At 47.7% G+C, this 22,899-nt stretch overlaps 2 protein-coding genes across 2 annotated transcripts in view; one reads left to right on the forward strand and one right to left on the reverse strand.

The window, feature by feature from the left end:
• SSNA1 (SS nuclear autoantigen 1) overlaps positions 1-2,888 on the forward strand; it is a 4,373-nt gene extending 1,485 nt beyond the window's left edge. Inside the window, exons 2-3 of the mRNA XM_026059787.1 lie at positions 4-123; positions 2,668-2,888. Of these exons, the coding sequence (XP_025915572.1) occupies positions 4-123; positions 2,668-2,790 (243 nt within the window). The 3' untranslated portion in view covers positions 2,791-2,888. The remainder of the gene's footprint in view (positions 1-3; positions 124-2,667) is intronic.
• Positions 2,889-4,350: 1,462 nt separating this feature from the next.
• The window catches only part of TPRN (taperin), a 26,938-nt gene continuing 8,389 nt past the window's right edge, over positions 4,351-22,899 (reverse strand). The window contains exons 2-5 of the mRNA XM_026059788.1: positions 21,695-22,807; positions 6,549-6,732; positions 5,972-6,099; positions 4,351-5,581 (exon numbers count right to left, since the gene is read on the reverse strand). Of these exons, the coding sequence (XP_025915573.1) occupies positions 5,519-5,581; positions 5,972-6,099; positions 6,549-6,732; positions 21,695-22,807 (1,488 nt within the window). The 3' untranslated portion in view covers positions 4,351-5,518. The remainder of the gene's footprint in view (positions 5,582-5,971; positions 6,100-6,548; positions 6,733-21,694; positions 22,808-22,899) is intronic.

The raw sequence follows: 22,899 nt of genomic DNA on the forward strand, positions 1-22,899 counted from the left end.
CAGGGCGAGATCTGGGCGCTCACCGAGAAGCTGGCGCGCACCAACGAGAGCCTGGCGCGCAAGATGGCCACGCGCAACGACTTCGACAGGACCATCGCCGAGACCGAGGCGGCCTACGGCAAGGTACCGCCGCCGCCGCCGCCTCCAGCCGCAGCCGCCCTCTGCGCCGGCCCCGCTTGTGCCCCCCGCGGCCTGAGCCTGCGGGCACCGGCTGCGGCCCCGTCTGGCCGCTGCGCCCGGCTCCCTCCTCGCGCCGGCTGCGCAGGACGAGGACTCGGACGAGGCTCCTGGGCCCGGGGCTCCCTTGGCGTTGGCCCCGTAGCCGCAGCCGCGCCGGGCGGGCGGCCCAGGCCCAGACGCGCAGCCCGTCTCCCCGGGAGGGCTCGCAGGGTCGCCCGTTCCCCAGTATCAGCGCCCTGACCTTCAGGTTTGGGGAAGCGAAGTCTGATGCTGTAGAAGGGCACAAGCAGCGCAGGGCGAACGGCCGGGGTCGCTCCCCCTTTAGCCGGGCAGGCAGCGCCGTGGTGCTCGCTGCGTCAGGCCCGTCCCCATGCCTGTCCCCATCCCTGTCCCGCACCGGGCCCGGCCGGGAGCGCATCCAGCAGAGCCCCGCTTCAGGCACACGATCACAGTGCCCAGGGAAAGATAACTTCTGAAGAAAGTGGTTGCAACTACTACTGGTTAGAATAGGAGGAGGAAAACTGGAGATTAAGTTAGACCATGCTGTCAAGCGACATCAACATGGTCTCTAGGAGCCCTAAAAAAAGCCCCATTGCGTTAACCACATCATTCGGACGGGAAAAATGCAGGAGGAAACCAGAGAAAAGAAARTGACCCAGAAGAACCTGAGTTCAAGCAGGTAACAACAAACTGATGATACTTGGTGGCCTACTGGATGYTCTTCTTGCTTTGATTTCTGCTGTAATCCCTTCTTCTATCTTTCTATTAGGCAGCCTCTGCCATAATATCGTTAAAAGAGTAGAAATGACAGGCCAGTAAAGGGGTGGCAGGGACATACCGGCAAACTTACTTCAGTTATTAGGATGGCTCTGTCCCTTCACCTTTCTTTTATTTGTAAACACTGCCAGGCAGGGACTGTTTCCTTCTATAAATGGAATAACACCTGAATTCAGTTTTTAATTACACACCGATTGGTTTTTGGTTTGTTTGTTTTCTTTTAATAAAAGGATCTTTTCAGCTAGCTTGCAGCTGAGAGATGATTTTCCCTGTTTTGGTAACAATGAGCAGTTTTAGTCCAAATTGACCCTTTCCCCTCTTTAGCTGCTACCTAAATTCTCCTTTTCCCATTTGTCTTTGGAATAAGAGCGTGACAGGTGGGGCTCAGCACACTGACTCAGGAATACCCTGTGCGTGAGTTACTGTCCCTACAAGCAACTACTACAAGCACCATATCTGCATTTTCCAAAGTCAGTACTTTCCAGTCAGCCTTTCCAGCAACGACTGTTGTTCAGCTAAAGCTGGAGCTGTTTCCTTTGCCTACTTCAAGCAAGGATGGTTTGAGGTGAAGGGGGGAACTCTCAAAAAAATAAACAGCTTACAATTTCCATCGTAAAGTTACATGAATAAACAGCATGTGTTTTTAAAGAATGTTTCCCTGAGATACAAGTCACAACCCCCCATCCTACAAATGAATTTATGTTTATTGAAATTAAAAGACAAAGTCACAGTAGGTAAAAAAACAAGGTGGTTAGGAGAGGAAATGAAGACGTCCTGTGAATAGAAACAAGTAACAAAGTTCCTTTCCTATGGACTTAGGTCTCTTGTCTGTAACCACGCTCCTTGCCTTTCCCCAGCCCGTGAAAGCCGCAGGACTCCTTTCCCCCTTCCACCACCTTCTTCCATGGACAAGCTGGCAGGATTACACCGACTGCCCTTACAGTGTATTACCAATGAGTTCTACCAGCGTCTCCTCCTATGGGGGTGCTTAGCTTCATCTCTCCTCTCTGACCACTTAATGATTTCCACAAGTTCATAGGAATGTAAATTCTCTTTGGGACTACAACCRTGCTGTCAAGGTTTGTTAAAATTGTCCACCATGTTAAAACTGGAAAACAGTGAGATGGAGAGGCAGCAAGATCTCATCAACCTATTTTAGCTGTGTTTCTAATGTATAGCAAAAGGGAGTGTTAGATTATATACAACATAAGCTAAAAATAGAAGAAAAATAAAAGGAGAAATATTTAGTCTGACTTAAGGTCATTATGGAGTTGARTTACTCTTGAGGCAAGAACCCTGAAGTGTGCAATTTTAACAGTGAAAGAAACTTGAAACTGCATCAGCTGAATATAATTCTAATACTGATCTAAAAAGCCCAAGTATCAAAATCTCTTAAAAAACAAAAACAAAAACAAAAACACCCCCTAAAGTTCAATCCAGAAATTGCTTCAGGAAGTTCTCTGCCTCATGTTCCAAGAGACTTAAAATGCTTAGGGTGTTTAGTATTCAGAATACAGGCATGAACCAGAGAAATTCCTCCACAGATATTCTCGCAGTGAGATAGGATGACATGCCATCAAGAATTAAATATTCATGAGGGGCTGGAGAACCCCTCATGCTCCAAGGTAGATAACTGAATTCAAAGAGAACTCATAAGAGAAATGCCTAGTTTATGTAAAAATAAGCTATCTTTATTTTCTTCTTTCCCAGATTCTGGAGAGTTCTCAGACACTGCTAAGTGTCCTGAAGGGAGAAATGGGGAATACTAGTAAAGCTACTGAGCCGAAAAGCACTTCAAARGAAAAACAAGCAGATGGACAAAAGCATTCCTAAACTTGCTCTTCAACCTGGAAAGACCTGTTGGTCTGGGACAGCTGCTGTTCTGGTACAAGGATGCCACATTTAATAAAAGCTTTTGTCTTGCAGAAGTACATTTTCCTTTCAGATGCRCTTTGGCATTAGAGATCTGCAAAACGTAATCCTCTAGACTAAGATGCTGGAGATCGGGGTAGGCATCCTACAAAAATACCCTTTATTTGGACTACAGTGATACTGAAGCATATCCAAGGAGGTGGCTTATCAGCTAATGCTTTTGCCCCCAAGGCAGCATTCAGCTTGCTCTGCCAAGAACAGGCTAAGAGTTCATCTGGTACAGACAGGGATTAGAATACAAAGCTAGGAAGTGYGAAGGCAGCGCTCGGTGAGGTGTAAATCATGGCTGCAAGGTARAGCAGGCATACTGGAAGAAGGAGTAGAGAAATCAGGAGTACACCAAAGACCRTGTGCTCTGCTTGAGAAGCACACTCTGCACTTTCAAGTATCTACTGAACCAGTCCTAACCAGAGAAGTTGTAGGCACAGAGCTACTTCTCTGAGCAACAGCACCCAGAGTATGAGAGCAGCAGTTCAGTTGGCCGAGGTCAGTGGAACAACCTGCATGGTGTTGTTCGCTTCCGCATTCATCATTCTTCTATAGCAGAACAAAGTCAGGAACAGTTCAGACAGCTCATCCCTAACTTTCTTTACTTGCAAGCAGCTTTTGTTTCATCACCTGCAATTTTGTTAAGCTGCAACTCTAGAGATGGGGATGTCTTAAACAGGCTTGAACTTTTCTACAATGCAAGATGCTCGTTGGGACCTTTTCTGCTAGAAAAGCTGCGCACAACCTTCACACTTCAAAGATAGTCCCTGATCTCCTTTGTCTCTGTGCACAGCTACTGGCTGTGGGCAATGCTCAGTGTTGAACTCCACATATTTGATAACTTACTCTTCCTTTAAATCTGAAAAGTCACTCACAGTCCTGCATTTTTCCTTGTTCTCCGGTCTCAGCATCTTGCTCCTGAAGTATTTCATTACTGGGAGAAGACTTAGTGCATGGGACTCACTGCCATGCTCTTTATACTGCAGTTCTGTATCTTCACAGACAGCCTCATACTYCTCCTGGGAGGTCACATCATCTCTAATTAGCTTGAAAAGGAGAAGTCTTAGCAAGTGCAAGGGGGTGAAAAATATGTCCTCACCCCCCACACCAAAATCTAACAAACTGTTGAGTAGCTCAATTCTTTGGATTATCTTTTCAGACATATTTGGGCACCTAAGGCAGGTGAAGGGGAGAAGAGCTAAAACTAGACACGTCCTAACATTTAGACATGACTGTATTTTTCAGGAGAAAAAATTTCCTCCTGCTGCTACAACATGCACCAAAACAGGCACAAGGTAAGCACAGCATTTTCAATTCATAGATCAGTGTCAGCTTGACTAGACATGCCTTGTCTATATATAATAGACAAACCAATAAAAGTATCAAATTTAGTCAAAGATGCCAGCCTGGTCCTTTGGATAGAGCCACACAGTGGGGTACCACTAATGTCATAAAGCCCAAAGAGGCCATATCTATTCCAACCGCATCTCTTTTAATCCCAGAAATACAAATCACATTAGCAGCAGTGTTCAGTCTTTTCCAGAGTGCAATTTTGACCCTGAGTTTACAGCAGTAGAACACTTAAGTGGAAGAGTCTAGCAGATTCCTTTGCATATTGGCTGCATTAAACAATTACAATAGAACTATAAAAAAAAATCTAGAAAACAACATATTCCTTGTTCAAGTTCTGCAGAAGAAAGGAGTGGAATGGCCCTGTGCTTTCCATTAGAGGAGCAAAAGGAGCTTGGCAAGAAGCAAGTCTCCCCAGCAGCCAGGACAGATATATCTTGGGCCTGGCCCCATTAGATGCTAGGACAAAGCAACAAGAGGAACTAGGCAAACTGAAGCACAAAGGGCAGTTATTAGAGACTGGATGCCAGAGTTGGGCATGGACAAATCAAAGCTATGGCCAATGTTAGGGAATCTTCAAGAGGCTCAAGCCAGACTGGACACTTCTTTACAGATTAGTGCAAAAATGATACCTAAAGCTAAAGGCATTTATTCCCCTTCCCAYAGAGTGCATTCAACTCCCTTCACACAAACTTAACTGGCACATAAATTCCATGGTAGTTCAGTGAAACTTGGTCCAGAAACATGCTGAGAATAAACCAACTTTCAATAGTTTTATAAGTTGACAACCACTGTAATCTAGCTGTCAAATCACAACCACTTACGTGAATCCAGCTAACTGCCCAGACACTCCCAGTGCTCAAGCTCCAGAACCGTTCTTCCCTGGGGCCTCTAATGAGAGAAGTGTTTCAAAACCTTCCCAGAGCCCATACAGTGCCTGCATGAGTGGACTCCACTAGGCACTGAGAGAATTTACATCCATCCTGGGATTACACATCTGTTCTTCAGATGCTTGTCTAATCAGCAGCTGATCTTGAACAAGGAATATGCAAGGCCACAGGCAGAATAAATCATACACCTTAAAAGTAGTAGTTAGGTCCCAGAATCCAGTGCAAATATTCTCCCAAGATGCCCAATGGCATCTAGTCCACCCTTGGCATCAGGATCCTATGTAATTTGTGACGAAGAACGGACCCAGAAGCTTATTTCCATGGTGCTTACACAGGCATTCAGAAGATGCACTGCCAGGTTTTGTCCAGCAGCAGCTGCTGCAGGCTAGAAGATGAAGCAATCAAAAATACAGCGCAGGCTCGCTGCTGAAGTCGGAGAGTCCACCCTTCTCTGCTGGGGTGAGCTGTGGAGAAAGCAGAGGTGAAACAGAGGTGTCATCAAATCTAAGGCAAATGAGGTGCATGCAAACCTTTGGATGGTGAAGAATGAATTGGCACCTTGCCCAGGGCTAATGACTGCATTTAGTTCCCGCTCCAAACATGCCCTGGAGTACAAAGCATGCTTGGCTTCCTTAAGTTTCCCCTACACACACAGGGAGATGAAGGGCTGTTAGTGGCAGTGGGAGCTGCCTGTTGATCCCTTGGTGTTTTCGGTGCCAAGGGAGGCGCACCACTGCTCACAAACACAGGAGCTCAGTGGAAGGCACATCCCGTTTCATCCACTGGGTCAGACTAACCCAAAAGCTAGATGAGAGCACAACAGGACAAAGACAAGAACTGCTTTAAAGTCTCACCATGACTTGGTTCCCAAGGGAATCAGCTTCTTTTCGGAGGGGTGCCTCTGAGTTGGGCATCTCCTCATACTTCTGCTCCTGCCACTTGCTGAACTTCACGGAGTGCTTTGGGGTGTAGCTGGATAAATCTGCTGGAAGGACACAGCTGACATGAGTATTCTCCACCTCCCCAAAAGGAGGAAAGGTCAGGGGCCTGGCTGGGATGGGATGGAAGATGCCCATCTGTAGGGGCAGGGACAATCCCATGCCTCGCTTTCTCTAGGAATTGTCAGTTCCCCTGATGAAGGTTGCTGGCAGATGCCATGGTAGCACCTGCCCCCTTGGTTAGTCAGCCAAGCAAGTAGTGCAAAGTGTATTTTTAAGTTTTGGACCCATAACATCTCAGGCCAAAGAGGCCTGTGATTCCCCTGTTCCAGTTCAAGCCCTGTCCCCAGTAAGCCCCAGTTCTGCTGTCAGATGTTAGATCATCTCCATTAGTATTTCCAGCTGTGTGGAGCCCCACAAGGAGTTGAGGAAATCTGGACAGTGCCATACACCACCAATAACCCCACAGTGCCAACACCAGTGCCTGGCTCACCTGAGTTAGGTGTACTGGGATTCAAAGTGCTATTTGGGCATGGAATGGAAAAGGTGCAAGTCTTGTCTTCCTCTGTTTCAGAAGCATGTCCTTCCTCCTCCTCCTCTTCTTCTTCTGCTAGTGAGCTCTCTGAGGGGTACTCAAACATGGTCTGCAAACTTGTCTCATTGAAAGAGATCTTCATCTAGACAACAGCAAAGGAGAATTATTAGCAAGTAGCRCTAGGAACCACTGATCTCAACACTGCCACTGATATGAATGCTGCTGGCAAAGAGCACCTCCCGTCCCAGGGCTTCATCCTGGCGTAAGGATGCTATTGAGCACTCCCCACACCTTCCCACCACATGCCTTGCAGATTCTCTTACTGCACGGAGAGAAACCTTGGAGGCAGACAGCCAAACAGATGGGATGGAGTCAGGAGGCTCATGGGTCTAGAGTATCTCTAGGCCTTTTTTGCTCCTTACACACACTTTGCCATCATCTAATACTGGGATACCCAGGAGCCAGGAGGAGCTGCCTGCATGTCCCCCAACTGTAGTCAGTGTTGCCAAGGAGTAAAGGGGAACATCCCCAAGCTGGAAAGTTGGCGTCTCTAACGCCTGCCAACTCATTTGAGTACCCATGCTCTAGGCAATAAAAATACGGTCAACCTCAGCCATTGGGACTACATTTTTAGTAAGATATCATGACAAAAGCTAGTTAAGCTAGATAAAAACAGAGATTAATACCAGAATTATAAGCTGCTGAAGGAGAGATGGTAACAGGTAGCATTAGAGATGGAAAATAAACAACAGGGAGGTCCTTAAGGTTCTGTTTTGAAGTCAGTTTTATTTAACATTCTCACTAATGATCTTTGCAAAATAAGTGGGAGCCTGAGAAAATGAAGACGACTCCAACATGGGACTTGGTCAAGGGAAGAAACAGAATGTTTTATGGCTTATTCAGAAAACTGGAGAGCAGAACGCTAGAAATGGGATGATGTTTAAGACCGAGAATTTGCTTTAAGAGTCTAGTAAGGATTTTAAAGAACAGTGAGAAGTTCATCACCTGTGAATAACTGGAAAAGAAAACTTTGGATTGGTTACAGGACTGTAATCATCACTAGGATGGTGCTTAAATAAACCTGGAATAAAGCAAGGAATTTCCACTAGATATAGGGAATTACTAACATGATATTCCATCAAACATTTTTAAGACAGTGATTCTGATATGTTTTATACTAATCTTCCCTTTTATCCTGCAATAAATCTGCCTCTTGCATATATGATGCATAGATTTGCAGCCATCACTGAGACACCTCCTGTGTGTAAACATCCTCCCACCACCACCTTGTGCTGTGTGCTGCAGTCCACAAAATCACTGAGTACTTCAGGTTGAGAGGTCTCTGGTCCAGACTCCTGCTCAGAGCTACGTCAGGTTGTCTAACAAAGTTCTGAATATCTCCAAAGATTTAGGTCTCCCTCCTTCTCTGGGTTGTTATTCTAGCATTTGACCATCCTTATTGTGAATGATTTTTCCCCTCATACACCTGATCAGAATCTCCCGCGTTGCAACTTGTTGTGCCTTTTACCTCTTGTCCTTTCTCTGTGCACCTCCAAGAAAAGCCTGCCTCCATCTTCTCTAACACTGAGTGGATAGTTAAGACAGCAATTAGATAAACACACACACACACGCACGTGCACACACACACACTTCTCCAGGCTGAACAAACCAGCTCCCTCAGCTTCTCCTCATATGCTATTTGCTCCAGCCCCAGACCACTTTGGTGGCCTCAACTGAACTTGCTCCAGTTTGTCGATGTCTTTTCTGTACCAGGAAGCCCAAACCCAGACACAGTGCTCCAGATGTGGTCTTACAAGTGCCAAGCAAAAGCGGAGGGAAGGGATTGTTCCCCTGCTGGCTGCAGCCTTACACGTCTTAATTATTATCTACAGTCCTGCTTAGAAGATCCAGTTACAATGCATCTTTCTTGAACAGGTGGAGATGTGGGTCGGCTTGTTTACATTAGCAAAATAAAGGTTGAAAGAAAGTATAATAGTGCTTTACAAGTACATCAAGAAAATAAACACAAGGAGCAGAGAAGAGCTGCTGATGCCAGCATACAACACAGACAAACAAGGAGGACAAGCTTGCCAAGAATAAATTTAAGCCAAAAATAGGGAAGCATCTAGCCAACAGTGGATGAAGACTCAGGACCAGCAGCCTAAAAGGACTTTTTGATCTCTTTACTTCTAACGACATTTAAAATTGAGCAAATACAGTTACRTTCACAATTAAAAGGACGTGGTTGCTTGTGACAGGTGGTAGGAGCTTGCTGATTCAGAAGAGCTCTTCTAATCTCACGTAATAACTGCCAAGAGGAAAGTGTAGCCACATTTGCCAGATGTGCTATGCTTGCAGCTTCCCTCATATACAAAACACACAGCAGGCTCAAAAACAGCACGTGGCCCTAAGCTGGCTATCAAGGAAGCACACACCAAGCGTTTCACTGCTACTCTTCTGAAAAGCAACAAGGGGAACTTGCTTCAAGGCTGGGGGACAAAGTGAGGACCTAATGCTCCTCCACGCCACAAAAACATATATTGGAGCTATGTGCTATTCTGCGCAAGTCCAGAATGTACTTCCGACATAGGATGGCTCCTTTCCCCACATTACCAGGAGAAGAAGGGACGGAAACAGCAGTGAGGGCAACCAGCTGCACTTTGCCGTTTCCTGCCCCAGTCCTGGCCAGAGCAGCTCTACCTTCAGCCAGATTACATGCGGACGGGAATGATTATATTTTAGAGAAAAGAGCTTGGAAGAAAATGGCCCTGAAGATCAGAATATCCCAGTTGCTGTTTCCTGGGAATCTCTCACCCCTGACCTAGATGCTCTCTGATCTGAGCCAGGCAGCAGAGCAGGCAGCGGCKGTTCACAGTATAACGTCTGTGCTCCAGGGGCGACCGACACTGCCAGGCACAAGGGTCTCGAGGACGGAAGYGCCCAGGATTCCTGGAAGCTCAGAAGCTATCCCAGAGCTCAGTCATGGCACACAGCCTGCTTACAAGCACCGGCAACATACTCTGAAAGACAGGAAATACGTGGCTAAAGCTGCTTCTGAACATGGAAAATAATGGGGACAGGACAGATGGGCCAGATTTTCCAAGAATTTAACCTTGGGAGATGGAACTAAGTTTTCCCGGTTTTCTGCTAACAGGAAGAGATCTCCAAGAAAAATGACTGAGTCTAAAGGACAGGAAAGAAGTGACAGAAGTACCTGTCACAGGTTAGGTGACGCACACCAGGAGGCTGCAACCATACACATCAGAACAGGATATGATCCTACAGGGAGAAGCAGGTTAACATCTTGCTCCCTCACGCTGTCCCTGCAGCATTTTCATGAAAAATTAACAGAACTGCTAGTCCAGGCCAGACTCCTAATTTGGAGCAAAGCTGTGAGTAGCACAAGAAGAGAAAACAGCCCCATCCAGGGAGTGAAGCCAAAGAGGGAGTAGAAAGCAGCAGGTTCAGGAGACCCCCCTACACAGTGCCCAGAGGCAATGTGCCAACAGGACAGCCCAGCCCAAGCCCTGAATTAAAGTAGTTCCCAGTGGCCCACGGCCGATTCGACTTGGGCAACGCTTGCTCCCAACTCGCAGGAGCTGAGCTCAGTGTCCTCCAGAACTGCTCTTCCAAAGGGGTTTGTCAAATACCTGCCGCAGACAAGCCGCAGCGTTGTACAAGGCAATACTGAAGCTACAAAAAAAGGGAGAAAACAATCATTAACTACAGCGGGGCCAGCCCCACGCACACAGGGCCCCAGCCCGAAGGAGAGCTCCTAACACATGATAGCTGCTGCCTCAACAACGCCTCCAGGACAGCCTGCGCACAGGGCTGACACCAGGCACTCCTGCTTGGCACAGGGTGACAACGGTGCGAGATTCCTGCATAAAAACCTCTCGGCAGAACCAGGATGGGCCCCAGAGCTGCTGGGCGGGAGAACCGGGCTGCAATAAAACACTCGAGGACGCGCCCAGGCAAAGCAAACACCGGAGGAACAATCGCTCGCTGGCACAGGGTCGGGCTTCCGTGAACAAGCTCTGTGCCAGCGGCTCCCTTCCCTGCACCTGCGCCCCAGCTCCGGGGCGCTCGCTTAAGCCTGTCCACATGGAATCGGAGCCAAGCGAAAAGCAAAGCCCGAAGACCAAAGCGATGAGCCTGCAGAGCACCGCTGCATTGCCCAGGTTCGCCATGCAAGCTTTCCTCCTCCAACGCGAGGCCATTTCAGGGGAAGATGAGGAAGCCCAAAGCAACTCTACTTGAGCCAGGAGAAGATGGAGAGCAACCACTCGGACAAAACTAGAGGAACTATGGGTCAACACAACTATCTCAAGAAATCCTCTGAGCAGCAGTGAGTGCTGTCAGAGCAGTGCTTAGGGAGCACAGGCAGATTTGGTCCCAGGAAGCATCTAAAAAAATCGGAAGCCCAGTAATGGCACAGATAACAGGTCACCGTTTGCGCAGCAGAAGACAGGCAGCCTCTTGCTTGACCATATAGACTTTCATGGAAGCACAAAAGGCGACAGGGGCCATTTGCTTTAGAACAAAAGCGTATGCCAAAGAGCCAAGCACACTCGAGCGTAGTCAGAAGAAGCTGCTCATTGTATCTTAGCAGCGATTCCTCCATTCCTGCTCTAACAGCAGCTGCCAGTTGCAGAAAGGAGAAATTCAGTGCCCTTCGGCTGGGGATGTTTGCAGGGATTTGTTGCTATTTGCTCAACTGAACAGTTTACCCAGACCTGTGTCACATAACCAGAGTCCAACCCCAAAACGTATACCTGTATATTAATACTCCACCCAGCAATCAGAGCCGCACTGGGAAGAACAAGGCAGGCTTTTCAGGGAATACTGTGCTGTTGARCCACTTGATTCTTGTTGCCATAGCAAAAATCCTTTATTTATTTGCTATGATTTTAACAATAATGAGTAATAGACCACCCAGAAAAGAGAAACTAGGGTAAACGTTGCCCAACAAGCCTAACTCTGAACAGTTATACATGGCCCACTTAAAAATAAAATCAACCTTGTTTCAGGGGATGCAAGGCTGTCAGGAAATTCATTTGAGTCTGCACCCAGACCAACATCTGAAGATCCCCCATTTACAAAAAGAAATTGGATATTAAAAAAAAAACAACTTACAGAAACTTGCTACAKGGAGAATGAAAGTTAACAGACACCTCGCTTCAGAAAGCCAAGTTGGGAAAGCTCGCAAGAGTCTGTAATTAATGAAAGAGGGCATATGCCCGACTGCTTCTCACAAACCCCGAATATCACAACAAGTCTTATGAGCAAACCATGGGTTTAATTTGCATCCTCAGCTCCACAAACRCTTTCTTTATTGTGGCTTTTCTCTTCTCCACGCTGTATCACATTCACTGCTTGCTAGATATGGCAAAACCAAAGCAATAATGCCAGCGTAAGGTGTTTTACACCTTGGGAACAGGGACGTCTTTGGCAGTTCATGTCATTAAAAGGAGAAATCACCCTTTTCTTTAACTGATATTCTAGCAATGAACAGAGAGTTAGGGACAGCATCTCAGCAGCCTGTGATGGGACTGAAAATGGCAGAGGCCCCGTGTCCAAGCCATCCCCCTTCCCCAAGCAGCAGGTGTGAACGGCAGTTCTCCAAGCCTGCACCTCCCTTGTGGAAGTTGCGAGGGGCACCGCTGCCACCCCTCGCTCAGTGTGCAAAGGAGCCGGATGGGAAGGCAAGCCATGAAGCACAACACGCACTTTATTCCCGATGCTGTTAACGTGACACAGTGCCTCCAACACATCCAACTCACCACATGCTGCTTCTGCAGAGACGAGATACGAGAGCAGTAGCTGCTGCAGCTGTGACAAGAGGGACACAGCCGTTTTCCTGTAATGTGGTTATGCTACCCGAGTATTTCAGAAGATCCCAGACTGGCCAACGGCGGAGGAGCACCAGTGATCAAGGGTTGTTTCTTTCAGACACTAATTTCCTATAAGCATTCCCTCTCCCCAAGCAATATAATCCCGACGGGACAAAATTAAGGGACTGCGCTGACTCCTACAGTCCTAGGAGCCGCATGGGCTGCCAGTGTGCTGCCGTGTGTGATTTAAAGCAGCTGGTTTAGCAGCTTTTCAGACCTGGTCAACTAAATGCCTCCTCCTTTCCCAGCAGTATCAGCAGGAGGGTTTCAGCTGACACGTGCAGGAAATGTGGACAAAAACACAAGAAATCGTATCAGACAGCAGGCAGCTGGGGGTGCACCAGGAAGCCCGTTGATTTACRGCATCCCGTACCGACTGGCAAAATAACAGCATCACACGCCAGGCAGCAAAGCTCCCAAAGCACCAGAACCCGTTTGGTAGGTTGGTTTAGGCTCTGCCCAGCAGAGTTCAGGCTCTGTTTGAGGATGGGGGAGTCTTCTAGACTTAACACAGAGCAACCACTCGGCTCCAAGCTCCAGGCAGCAATAGGATAAGAGGGAAGGTCCCTACGCAGTTAAATAACTGGTTAGGAGATCAGAAAGGGGTAGAAGCAGACATTTTACAGAGGACAAAGATCCCCAAAGGATCTACCCTGGACCTTTCATGTGACCCAGTCTGGCAATTCTCATGGATCAGCAAATTTAGTAAGAGGAGGAGGAGGAGGAGTTCCTAAACTGCATACCTCTGTGGGCACTTGCATTTTTTCACTACAACATGCAATCAATGATCTACAAAACTCTCACGTGATGCAGTTTTCTCTATGAAACTTTTAGATAAAGGATCTTTGGGAAGATTAGCCACTTAATACGAGTTAGCAAGCAGCTTATCTACACGCCTCTACTTGTCCTGAAAATATGGTCATGTGTCAGCCCAAATAGTTGAATAACTCCAGGCACACACAATCTCTATGCATGGCAGCCCAGAATAATACCCTCAGGGCTGCAAACTTACAGACCAGCTTTGCAATAGCATCAGCATATTAACAAGGTATTTGCTGTCACCCAGGAGAAGATAAGGAGCTTTTGTACATCTAAAGCCTTTCCTTGACACAGGAAGAAAGTTGGGGTTTTATTTTTTTTCTTTACTTTTTTTTTTTGATGAAGAGACCAGGTTCCCTGTTTTCACTGACAGATGCCCCTGGGAGCAGAGGGGACTTGAGACTGGGTTTCCGTATCACAGGTTAACCCTGTACTGCTAGGGCTGAAGCAGCCTAAGGGACCCCAGTATGCCTGAATAATGGCAGATGGCACTTCGGAAAAGTACTTCCCTCTCATTCTGTGCGAAAGGAGAGTTTTGGGGCACAGACGTTGATTGCTCCATCATAGGTTCACTTGATGACGCTTTTCCAAGAAGTGTTTTCCAAGAGTAACGCTGAGTTTTGCTCAATGATTAACTCCATAACAGAGTTAGTTACTGAATGGAGCTAGAAACACTTAAGCTTTACAGCAGTAGCGTGACAAGGGAGCACTGTGTTGGTGGCAAAGGAGAGAGGGCCTCCAGGATCGCATCCCAGCTCCCAAGCCACAAGGCAGAACAAGAAAGTCTCCATTTACAAGGCAACCCACAAAGCTGGCCCTGTGTAATCAATATGCTGAAGCACATGGTAGATAGGAGCAATGCATGGAGATTCGAAATATTAAACTCCTTGTACGAGACACAGGGAAGTTTCAAATTCCTGATGAGAAGGGACAGTGTAGGGACAGTCCGAGAGAGCATCACAGGGCCGACAGCTCTTGGTTAAYTCTTCCTGTGACTGCATCAGCCAAGAAGGGATTCAAGTGCCAAAACAACCCATAAGGCAGTTGGAGTCCGAGTCTGACATGGTACAAAGCAGCTATTCACCAAAAGAGCCACTTCATTCCTTTGCACATCTGCGGACAGAGCAGCTAGAGCCTCTAGCAGTTTAACAAGCAATTCAAATACTTAATTTACTTAACACATACGAATTGGACAAATCTYTGTACATACATGAAACAGATCTCATCTGAATACACAAAGAGAGCGGCCACCAACAAGATACAGCTAGTGCCAAGACTTGGTGCCTTCATAAACTAAGTGCAAAACTCACAGCTAGCAGAGGATTTTGCTTACAGGCAACCCCAAGGGGCTGCCTGTCAACTYGTGGCTACAAAGCGGTGCAGTGTTGGGAAATGCCACCCACAAACACTTCTGCGCAACTCAGTYTGACTAGAGCAGTCAGAACATTCCCTCTCTCCTGGCGAAGCTGAACCTTCTCCAACCTAGAACAGKACAGAGCATGATTTTCCAGGAAATAAGGAGAAGTTGGGAAGAGAATTACTTCCCACCCTGGTACGGAGGTTAGGCTAGACTTCAGGACTGAAAGGCTTAAATGCTGTTCAGAGTGACACGAACAGAATTAGCTGCACTACAGAGTTCACGTCTATCTTGCTCTTTTTCTTTATACTACTAATATGCAAAAGATGCTTCCTCAAAGAGAAGTGACTAAGTCTAGCAAGCTCACCTGGGAGCTTCCAGATATGCCCTCAGACCTGCATTTTCACCAGCTGCAAGCTATACAATTTGCCTGAAGCATACAAGCGTTTTGCTCTCACAGTGTCCTTGAGGTATTTTCTTCGCCTCACTTATAGTCAATCAAATGCCTATGAAACAGAAAGCAGATCCGTCCTGACAAATTCCCAAGATAACTCCAAGGGCACTTCTCAGAAAACTTTATCCTCAAGTTCTTTCAGTCCAGATTTTCCCAGGATGTTTGCAAAGTTTTTTCTGCACGATACAGATACTTCACATGACTCTTCCTAAACAAGCTGTTCAAAGATAAAGTTACAGCTTGGTGACATACCCATGTCCCACTGAGAGTCACTAGAAAGAGTCTGGGTTTATGAATAGCTTTACAATTGCCCAGGTTTCACTCAGCAAAGGTGTGCTAAAGCCGAACAGCCGCAGAACACCGGAGGTGCCCAGAGGCTAAGCAGATACGGCTGCAGCAGGTCCTATTGAGATTCCCTTTGCTGACTTAGCGCCCGGAAACTAAATGTTCTGATTTCTGCTACCGCCTCCCACATACAATGCTGACGAGTAGGACTCTTCCGCTAGTCAGTCCGAGTGTGCAGTTCCTAAACCCTTCTAAGGAACACTGCGACCATAGACTGGAAAAAACAGGGGGGAAAAAAAAACCCAAAGCAAGACAAGCTGAATATTTGAGATGGAGGAAAATTATAAACCATCACCAATCTGGTCCACAGATTAAGGAAACCAATTAAGATAATGTTAAACATAATCCGCGTGATCAGAATTCCGAGCACAAAGCACTTTAAATCTCCTCTCAAGCTCTGGGGATGGGCTGAGCCCTGGGCACATCCTAACCAGCTTCAAAGGCAGCCTCATCTCTTATTTGCGTAAGAGTTTCTATTTTAGCCCTTCTGTCCTGTTCATCATGCTACGGACAGCGGCAGGCGGGCCAGGGATGGGATGAAGAGAACCACAGGGAATTTAGGAGTAGCTCAGACCATCACTCAAAGCACTGCTTTACCAGGCGAAATATGGGAGCGGCAAGGCCAAGAATCACAGAGTCACAGAAACTTGCCCATTACAGAGATGAGATAAACATTACTCGACTGCTCTGCCAGTGGTTTAGGACAGCAAAGCGCCGGCATTTCCACGAGCTGACAGGCAGAGAGGAAACAGAGGAAAGAAATATATCCACCCCACCGATATTCTCCGGTGCAGTTGGTGAGGTGGTCTAAAGTCCATAACTGCAATAAGATCCTGGTTCCTTCCGAGGCTTCAGCCACCAACGTCATTATCTAAAACCAGCAGAATTAGAAAAGAGCAGGGAAGTTGCACTCTCCGAATGAAACAGTTCAGCTCCAAACCGACAGCTAGTGGAAATCACTTCCACAGGAGAGGGACCAAGTCTGATGGTCTAAGACCATGTATTTTCTGAGCAGGACTAGTGACCGCTGCCCTCATTTACTAAAAATTCAATACATTCATGTCAGATAAAATATTTAGCCCCTCCTTAAAGGTGGCAGATATATTGCCCCCAGCAGGGGCACAGACACGAGACAGAAAACCAAACAGCAAGACACAGATGCTCTAGGAAGCTAAATAAGTCAACCTGATCCCTCCAAAACCCAGAGAAGAGGGAATCTACATAAGGTTTTACAAAGAGATTTCTGCATCTACCACCAGGTTAATTTACTTGTGTTATATCTTGCAAAAAAAAATACTTCAGGCGGTTACCATATTTAGCTTCCACATTGTGCAGACTTGCTCCAAACAGGTTTGGGCAACAGTTCAAGGTGTTCAGCCCTGCCAGCATCTCAAGCCTACATCTGGTTCTCACAGGAGACCATCTCCAGCAGAAATGAACAGATGGAAAGCTACAGAGCAAGAAATTCAGCAGGTTAGACCAACAAAACTGCTGCCCAATCCTATTTGTGATAAAAAGCTGAAAGATGCTTAGAGTAATTTTCCAACAGACTTAAGTGGGCATTCGCAAGCCACATTCAGACATTAAGCTGCTCAAAATGATAGAAAATTGACCATGCTAATTTGGAAGATATGATCTTTGAAGACGACTTTGTAAAAAAGCAGTAAAGTGTTAGGCTCAAACTGTTTTGTGTCCCACCAATCTTGTTCTGGTAAGCGCTGTTTATACAAGGCTGCAGCTCACCTTCTGGTACTCAGCAAACTGCCAACTGTGACAAGCAAAAACGTTAAAGACCGATGTCTGATGTCTCTTGGCTCTCCCTCAAGTCCCAGGTCCTGTTATTTCCAGGACTTTGGACAGCCTGCCTGGAAGTCACCTTTCCTGCAAGATCCCAAAGAGGTGCCTGGTTGCTGGAGAGGGCAAACGTACTGTGAGTCGGCATGAATTTCAGGAGTGACAAGACGTACGGAAGGAGCACAGTCTCGGCAAACTCCATACGCCCAGGACCCTCACAACAGAGTCCAACCTACAGCCTGCCTCTCCACAAGTTGAAAACATGAAGGCTGAAGACAGACAACGACTTCTCAGGACCTCACCTGGTTCCACAGTTTGCACTCCTTTCCAATCACTCGCTCCAACATGCCAGTCACATGTTTTACAGAAATGCAGATTTCTATCGTGCTGACAACCTTACGTATGTTGTTTTGGCAGGTAACCAAACTTCAAGATTGGCTCTTGTCAGTTCATTCAAGCTAAGTTTTATCCTACGAGATCCAAAGGATCCACATCCTGCAGCAAAGCCTCCTCTTTCTCCTGAGGCTGCTGTGCTCCCCAGGGGCTGCTACCAGACTGAAGTCCCTTACTTCTTTTCTAATAACAGAGTACCAAGGCGAGCACTGAACAGAGGTCGTCAACAGCGTTCTGCATCCTCTCTGCGTCCCCAGTTTAGAATAAGGGTCAGTAGGTCTCCTTCCACCCCTGCGCACATATCCTGTCCTCACCGTAAGAGCTGAGCCAGCTCAGCCAGCCTTTTTCAGCAGCTGCCCAATGCTCAGCTTCAAACCTACAAAGCTGCAAATGTTCAGTTAGTTGCCAAACTGAAGTCACCCCCCCTCCCCCCACTGCTTTATCCGCACTAACTGCGATATGGTTTGGAGAGGCCTCTTAGAACAGCTACAGAGTAGATGAACAGTCACAAAGGGCCTTGCAACAGCGCCGTGTGAGCCCAAGAGATCAAACTCCCTGCCCATACAGGCAGCTTGGCCTCTGTTATGAGCCTTGAAGGCCTTGAACACTAGCAGCAAGAAACCAGCATCCCTCAGGCCACAGCAAAGAAGCCACTGGTGTAACTTGCTTCTGCAGCATCCCCTGTCAGTAGCCGTGCTTCCTAATCTGAGACCAGGAGGCTGCAGCTCCTTCCACAGGAACCAAAATAACACTGGAACTCACTCCTGGCCAGTCCCAGCTGTCCTCCCACCACCAAAAAGCCATGGAGGATGTGGACTGAGGCAGCTCCGGCTGGCTGGCACCTCTACCATAGCCAGCAATGAGCAGCCAGACAAGGGGACAGCAAAACAGGAGGCCACCTTTGGCATCTGAAGAAAAACAAAATTTGTGTTTCACAGCACAATCAGTCTAAATGCCACAACTATCTTTGTTCTGTACTAGTATATCATTAGTCCCAACTTTAAGCGCAGATATCTGTCTATCCATAGGAATACGGAATTACCAAGCTGCATTAGATCTGTTGTTTATCTAGCCCAGGTTCCTGCTGGGCACCAGCTAGTGGGTGAAGTTTTCCAAGTAATCAAAGTTTTGCTAAACACTACTTTCTCGAGCCTGAAGCGTACTTAAAGATCTTTCAGGAAATCCAAGGTAAGGTTCAGAAATAAAGATGCTCTGGCCAGATGGAGGCTCATCTGGCAGGTCTGCGTGGAGAGAAGCGCCCCCAAAAAACCCTGGTAACTGTTCACTGAAACCAGTATCAGTTTTGATATTGGTGCTCCCAAAGTGAAACGGACACTGGTTTTACCAAACAGCTCGAGCCTCAAGTTCACAGGAAGTGTTTGCTTCTGTCCAATTCAGGCCAAAACCAAGTTTCTGAAAACCCCGACATATCTACAAAACAAAACCCTTGTTTTTGGCTGGTTTCCTTGACGACACACAGAGATCTCTTGGGTAGGAACCAAGGAATGTGTTCTAATACCAGCTCCTTCCTTTTCAGGCATCAACACTCAGCCTTGTTATCCAGAGTAAAAGCCACAAACATCCTCTAGGTTCAGAGTAAACAGAAATCTTTCCATTTGCTACAGCATCTTCTAAATCCTGCTTACAAAGTCAAATGGCACTCCATGCTTGCCACCTCTAGCTCAGGGAAGGGAATTGGAACAAAACCTATTATTTTTCCCACTACAACACCATGTTAAATTTTATAAGGAAACATATGTTGCTTCACTACTACACTTTAGGCTGGATCTTATTTTCTGAAGGGTCCCCATTCATTTCAACCTGTTGAACTCTGCAATGTAACAGTAGTTCCTCCTTGCCTTTTAATTTCTTTCTCTTTAGAAACCGGTTCTTTATGGAAGGTCTCACACAGGACATCTTCCCCCACCTATAATTCTTAGCAAACCCCATTGCTGTTGTATAAGGGTCTCACAATGCTTAGCATGTTTCATCTTCAAAGTGCCAGCAGAGTAGGACAGTTAATGCTATTACACTGATGAGAACAGAAGCAAAGAAGCTACATGACCGGCCCAATGTCAGCCAAGTCCATCACAGAGCAGGCAAAACAGTTTTCAAACAATTTTGTAGAACCATGTAATATTTTAGGTTGGGAAAGTACCTCTGGAAGTCTCTAGTCCAAATTCCTACTCCAAGTGGGTCCTACTAAATCAAACTGCTCAGGGCTCTGGTCAGGCAAGCTTCAAATAGCTCCAAGGATGGAGATGCCACCACTTCTCTGGGTCCCTGTTCCAGTGTTTGACCACCCTTATAAACAAAGCCTCAAGTAAGCAAAAATAATTAAAGGTAGTGCAGTGGAAGCTGTCCTTAAACAGCACAAAGAGGAGGGAGAGAGATGGGGACAAAGTTCAGCTGCTGCACTAGCCTCGTCCCCATCTCTGTCCCTCCTTTTTATTTTTTGCTTACTTGAGGCTTTGTTTTCTTAAAAGCTAGGCTACCCTGCACAGAAAAATTAGCTCCTTTGGCTGCATCAGAAGTTGGGCTTACCCGGAGAAGTTTGTCCCTCAATGTTTCCTCTCTATTTTCTGCCCCATCCTAAGACCCCCTGTAACTATAACATGCCTTCTTGATATTTTCACCATTTACCCTATGCACATCATACCTGATTTGGTACTGATCTGATTTCTACCCCAAACTGAACAGAGCAGAGCCAAGAAAACTCGGAAACAACGCAAGCCAGAAGGTATTTAAGAAGCAGAATGATTCCAGTCTGACCAAGCACTTCCCTGCAGCAGGACAAGGAGTAACTGCACTAACACTAGGYGAGAACCAACGCTCATGTTTATTTGTTTATTCTGATGCAGGGCTGTCGTGCTTCAAATATGCCACCTGCATTAGTCATGATCAAATTCATATGGACTATGTGCTCTTATAAAGGAACATAATAACATTAAGCCACGGGAAACAGCACTTCGCTACCTCCCTTCTAAATGAGATGCACCCTATTCAAAGGATTTCCTCAAATCATAATGCTTAGTGCCTCAGGCACCCATGTGGATTCAGTCCATCAAATATTTAGTCGAAATTAGGTAACGGAATGTCAAACATCTCTTCCTGCTTTGGAAAAACATGTCACGTCTCAAACCTAGAAATGGGGATTTGTAACGACTTAATCCCTATGCTGCTTGTCACCACAGTGTTCTGCTTTGGTAGCAGAACAATTCACGCCTACTTCTTCGACTCAGCAAAATAATCCACTATTTCAATACGACTACGTCTTTATCACATCCAGCTACATTTCCTGAAGCCATACAATGATTAATCCTCAATTTAAGGTTCATGAGGATCAAAGTTAGATCCCAAGCGGCGAGAAAATCTGGCATTCACTCCAAAGACGCTTGGAGCAATAGATGCCTCACACTTCTTCAGGGACAAGCAGCAATTGCACACCATAATGAACAGACAGGCGGTGTAATCATATCAAGAGGAGTTAAAYTGTGGCTGATCTTTTTCTGCCTAACAGAGACCTAGTTCTTGAGCCTCTATCAATAGATCACTAATCCAGAGAAGACGCCAACGTTGCGTACTGTACCCTGTGACAAGCCAGGCGGTGAGCACAGGGAGTCCCACTCATCTAACGCTCACTAGACACAGCGAGCAGAACTGGAGAGAAAGAAAGTTTGCAGCCAAACCATGCGACCTGCCTCACTTGCTAAATCCACCAAAATTTTACTTTCTGTTATCACGTTGCTTACTTAAAAGAAACCAAGAAGGGAGCATAAGAGAGGCACCGTAGTTATCACAGGTCGTATCCCCTTCTGATATATTTAACGGAACAGGATCCAATCCTTTCCCCCCGAAGGCACCCCCCAGCTCTAAAACGGACCAGGGGCATTAAACAGTGCTGCCCATCTTCCCACCCAGACCACAGAGGGGCTCATGAAGTTACAATCACAAAGCTCACAGAAAAGACAAGACAAGACAAGGCAAGCAAACTAAGAAGCTCCTTTTAGCATCGCTGTTCAGAAAGAGAGGCACCCCAGGCAGTTACCTTCTTCCGGCGGCCTGTTTTGCTCATGCAGGACCTCTCCAGGGACAGGTAGCCACCAATCACTTCAATCTCATTCACAGTGGGGTAGCGCTTTTTAAGAGCCGTCCCCACTTGGGACACACCGGCGTTCTCCACGGCTTTGCCTTTTCCTTTGTTTTCCTCCTCCTCCTCGTCTTCCTCCCGCCGCGGCCGTCCGCTGGCATCAGTCAAAGTCTGCAAGCCCGAGGCTGCGGGCTTCCTTTTGGGCACTACAGTGAACGTGTTGCCTCCTCGCTGATGACTGGCGGGGGAAACAGCGTGGGGTTTGTAGAGGGGCACAGAGGAAAACTCCATCTCCAGGTCAGAGGCAGCTTCTCGAGGCTGGTCTCCCAAGGGCCCCGTCCTCACAGCCGAGCCACCCTTGGGGGAAAGCTCCCCGCTGTCCGGCTCCACAATGTCATCGATATAAGTCACAGGTACCAAAGGATCCCGAGGCACCGGCAGGGAAGCAACAGGCTCTTCCTGCTCCTTAGCGGAAGCCCTCGGGGGCTCCGGCTGGACCTTATGCTCCAAGGATGGTGGCGGCTCCGGTCTCGTGCTCTGGGCCGGAGGCCGCGGAGCCGGGCCTCCCTCCCGGCRGGGCACGAAGAGGAAGGAATTGCGCGAATTCAGGCGCAGCTTGGCCAGGGCCTGCGCCTGCAGGTCGTGGGCAGGGATGGCAGCCAAGTCCGGCTTGGGGGCCGGGAGGATCTCGAAGGAGCCCCTGGCCTTGGGGGCAGCGGCGGAAAGCGGCTGGGTAGAGCTGGTGGCACTGGGGGCCAGACTGGCACTGGGTGGAGGCGACACAGCCGCTTCGGCCTCCTCCGGCTTTGGCCTCCTGGCGTTGGCTCTGGCATGGGAAGCGCTGGCGGATGGCACTGGCGGCCCCTTGGGCGGCAGAGTCCGGCCGGCCTCGGGGGCACGGCTGCCGGGGGGCAGCCCCCGCGGGGTCACAGTGAAGGAGTTGGAGCCGATCTTGTGGAGAAAACAGTTGGCCTGGGGGGCCGCAGCCCGGGGGGAGCCCGGAGACGGCTGCGGGGCGGCCGGTAACGGCTGTGGGGCGGCCGCTCCCGCCTGAGGTGCGCCCGGCAACGGCTGCGGGGCGGCCGGTAACGGCTGTGGGGCGGCCGCTCCCGCCTGAGGTGCGCCCGGCAACGGCTGCGGGGCGGCAGCCGGCGGGGGGCCCG

The sequence above is a fragment of the Apteryx rowi genome, unplaced genomic scaffold, assembly GCF_003343035.1.
Source record: "Apteryx rowi isolate R43461 unplaced genomic scaffold, aptRow1 scaffold_16, whole genome shotgun sequence".
Classification (NCBI taxonomy): Eukaryota; Metazoa; Chordata; class Aves; order Apterygiformes; family Apterygidae; genus Apteryx; species Apteryx rowi.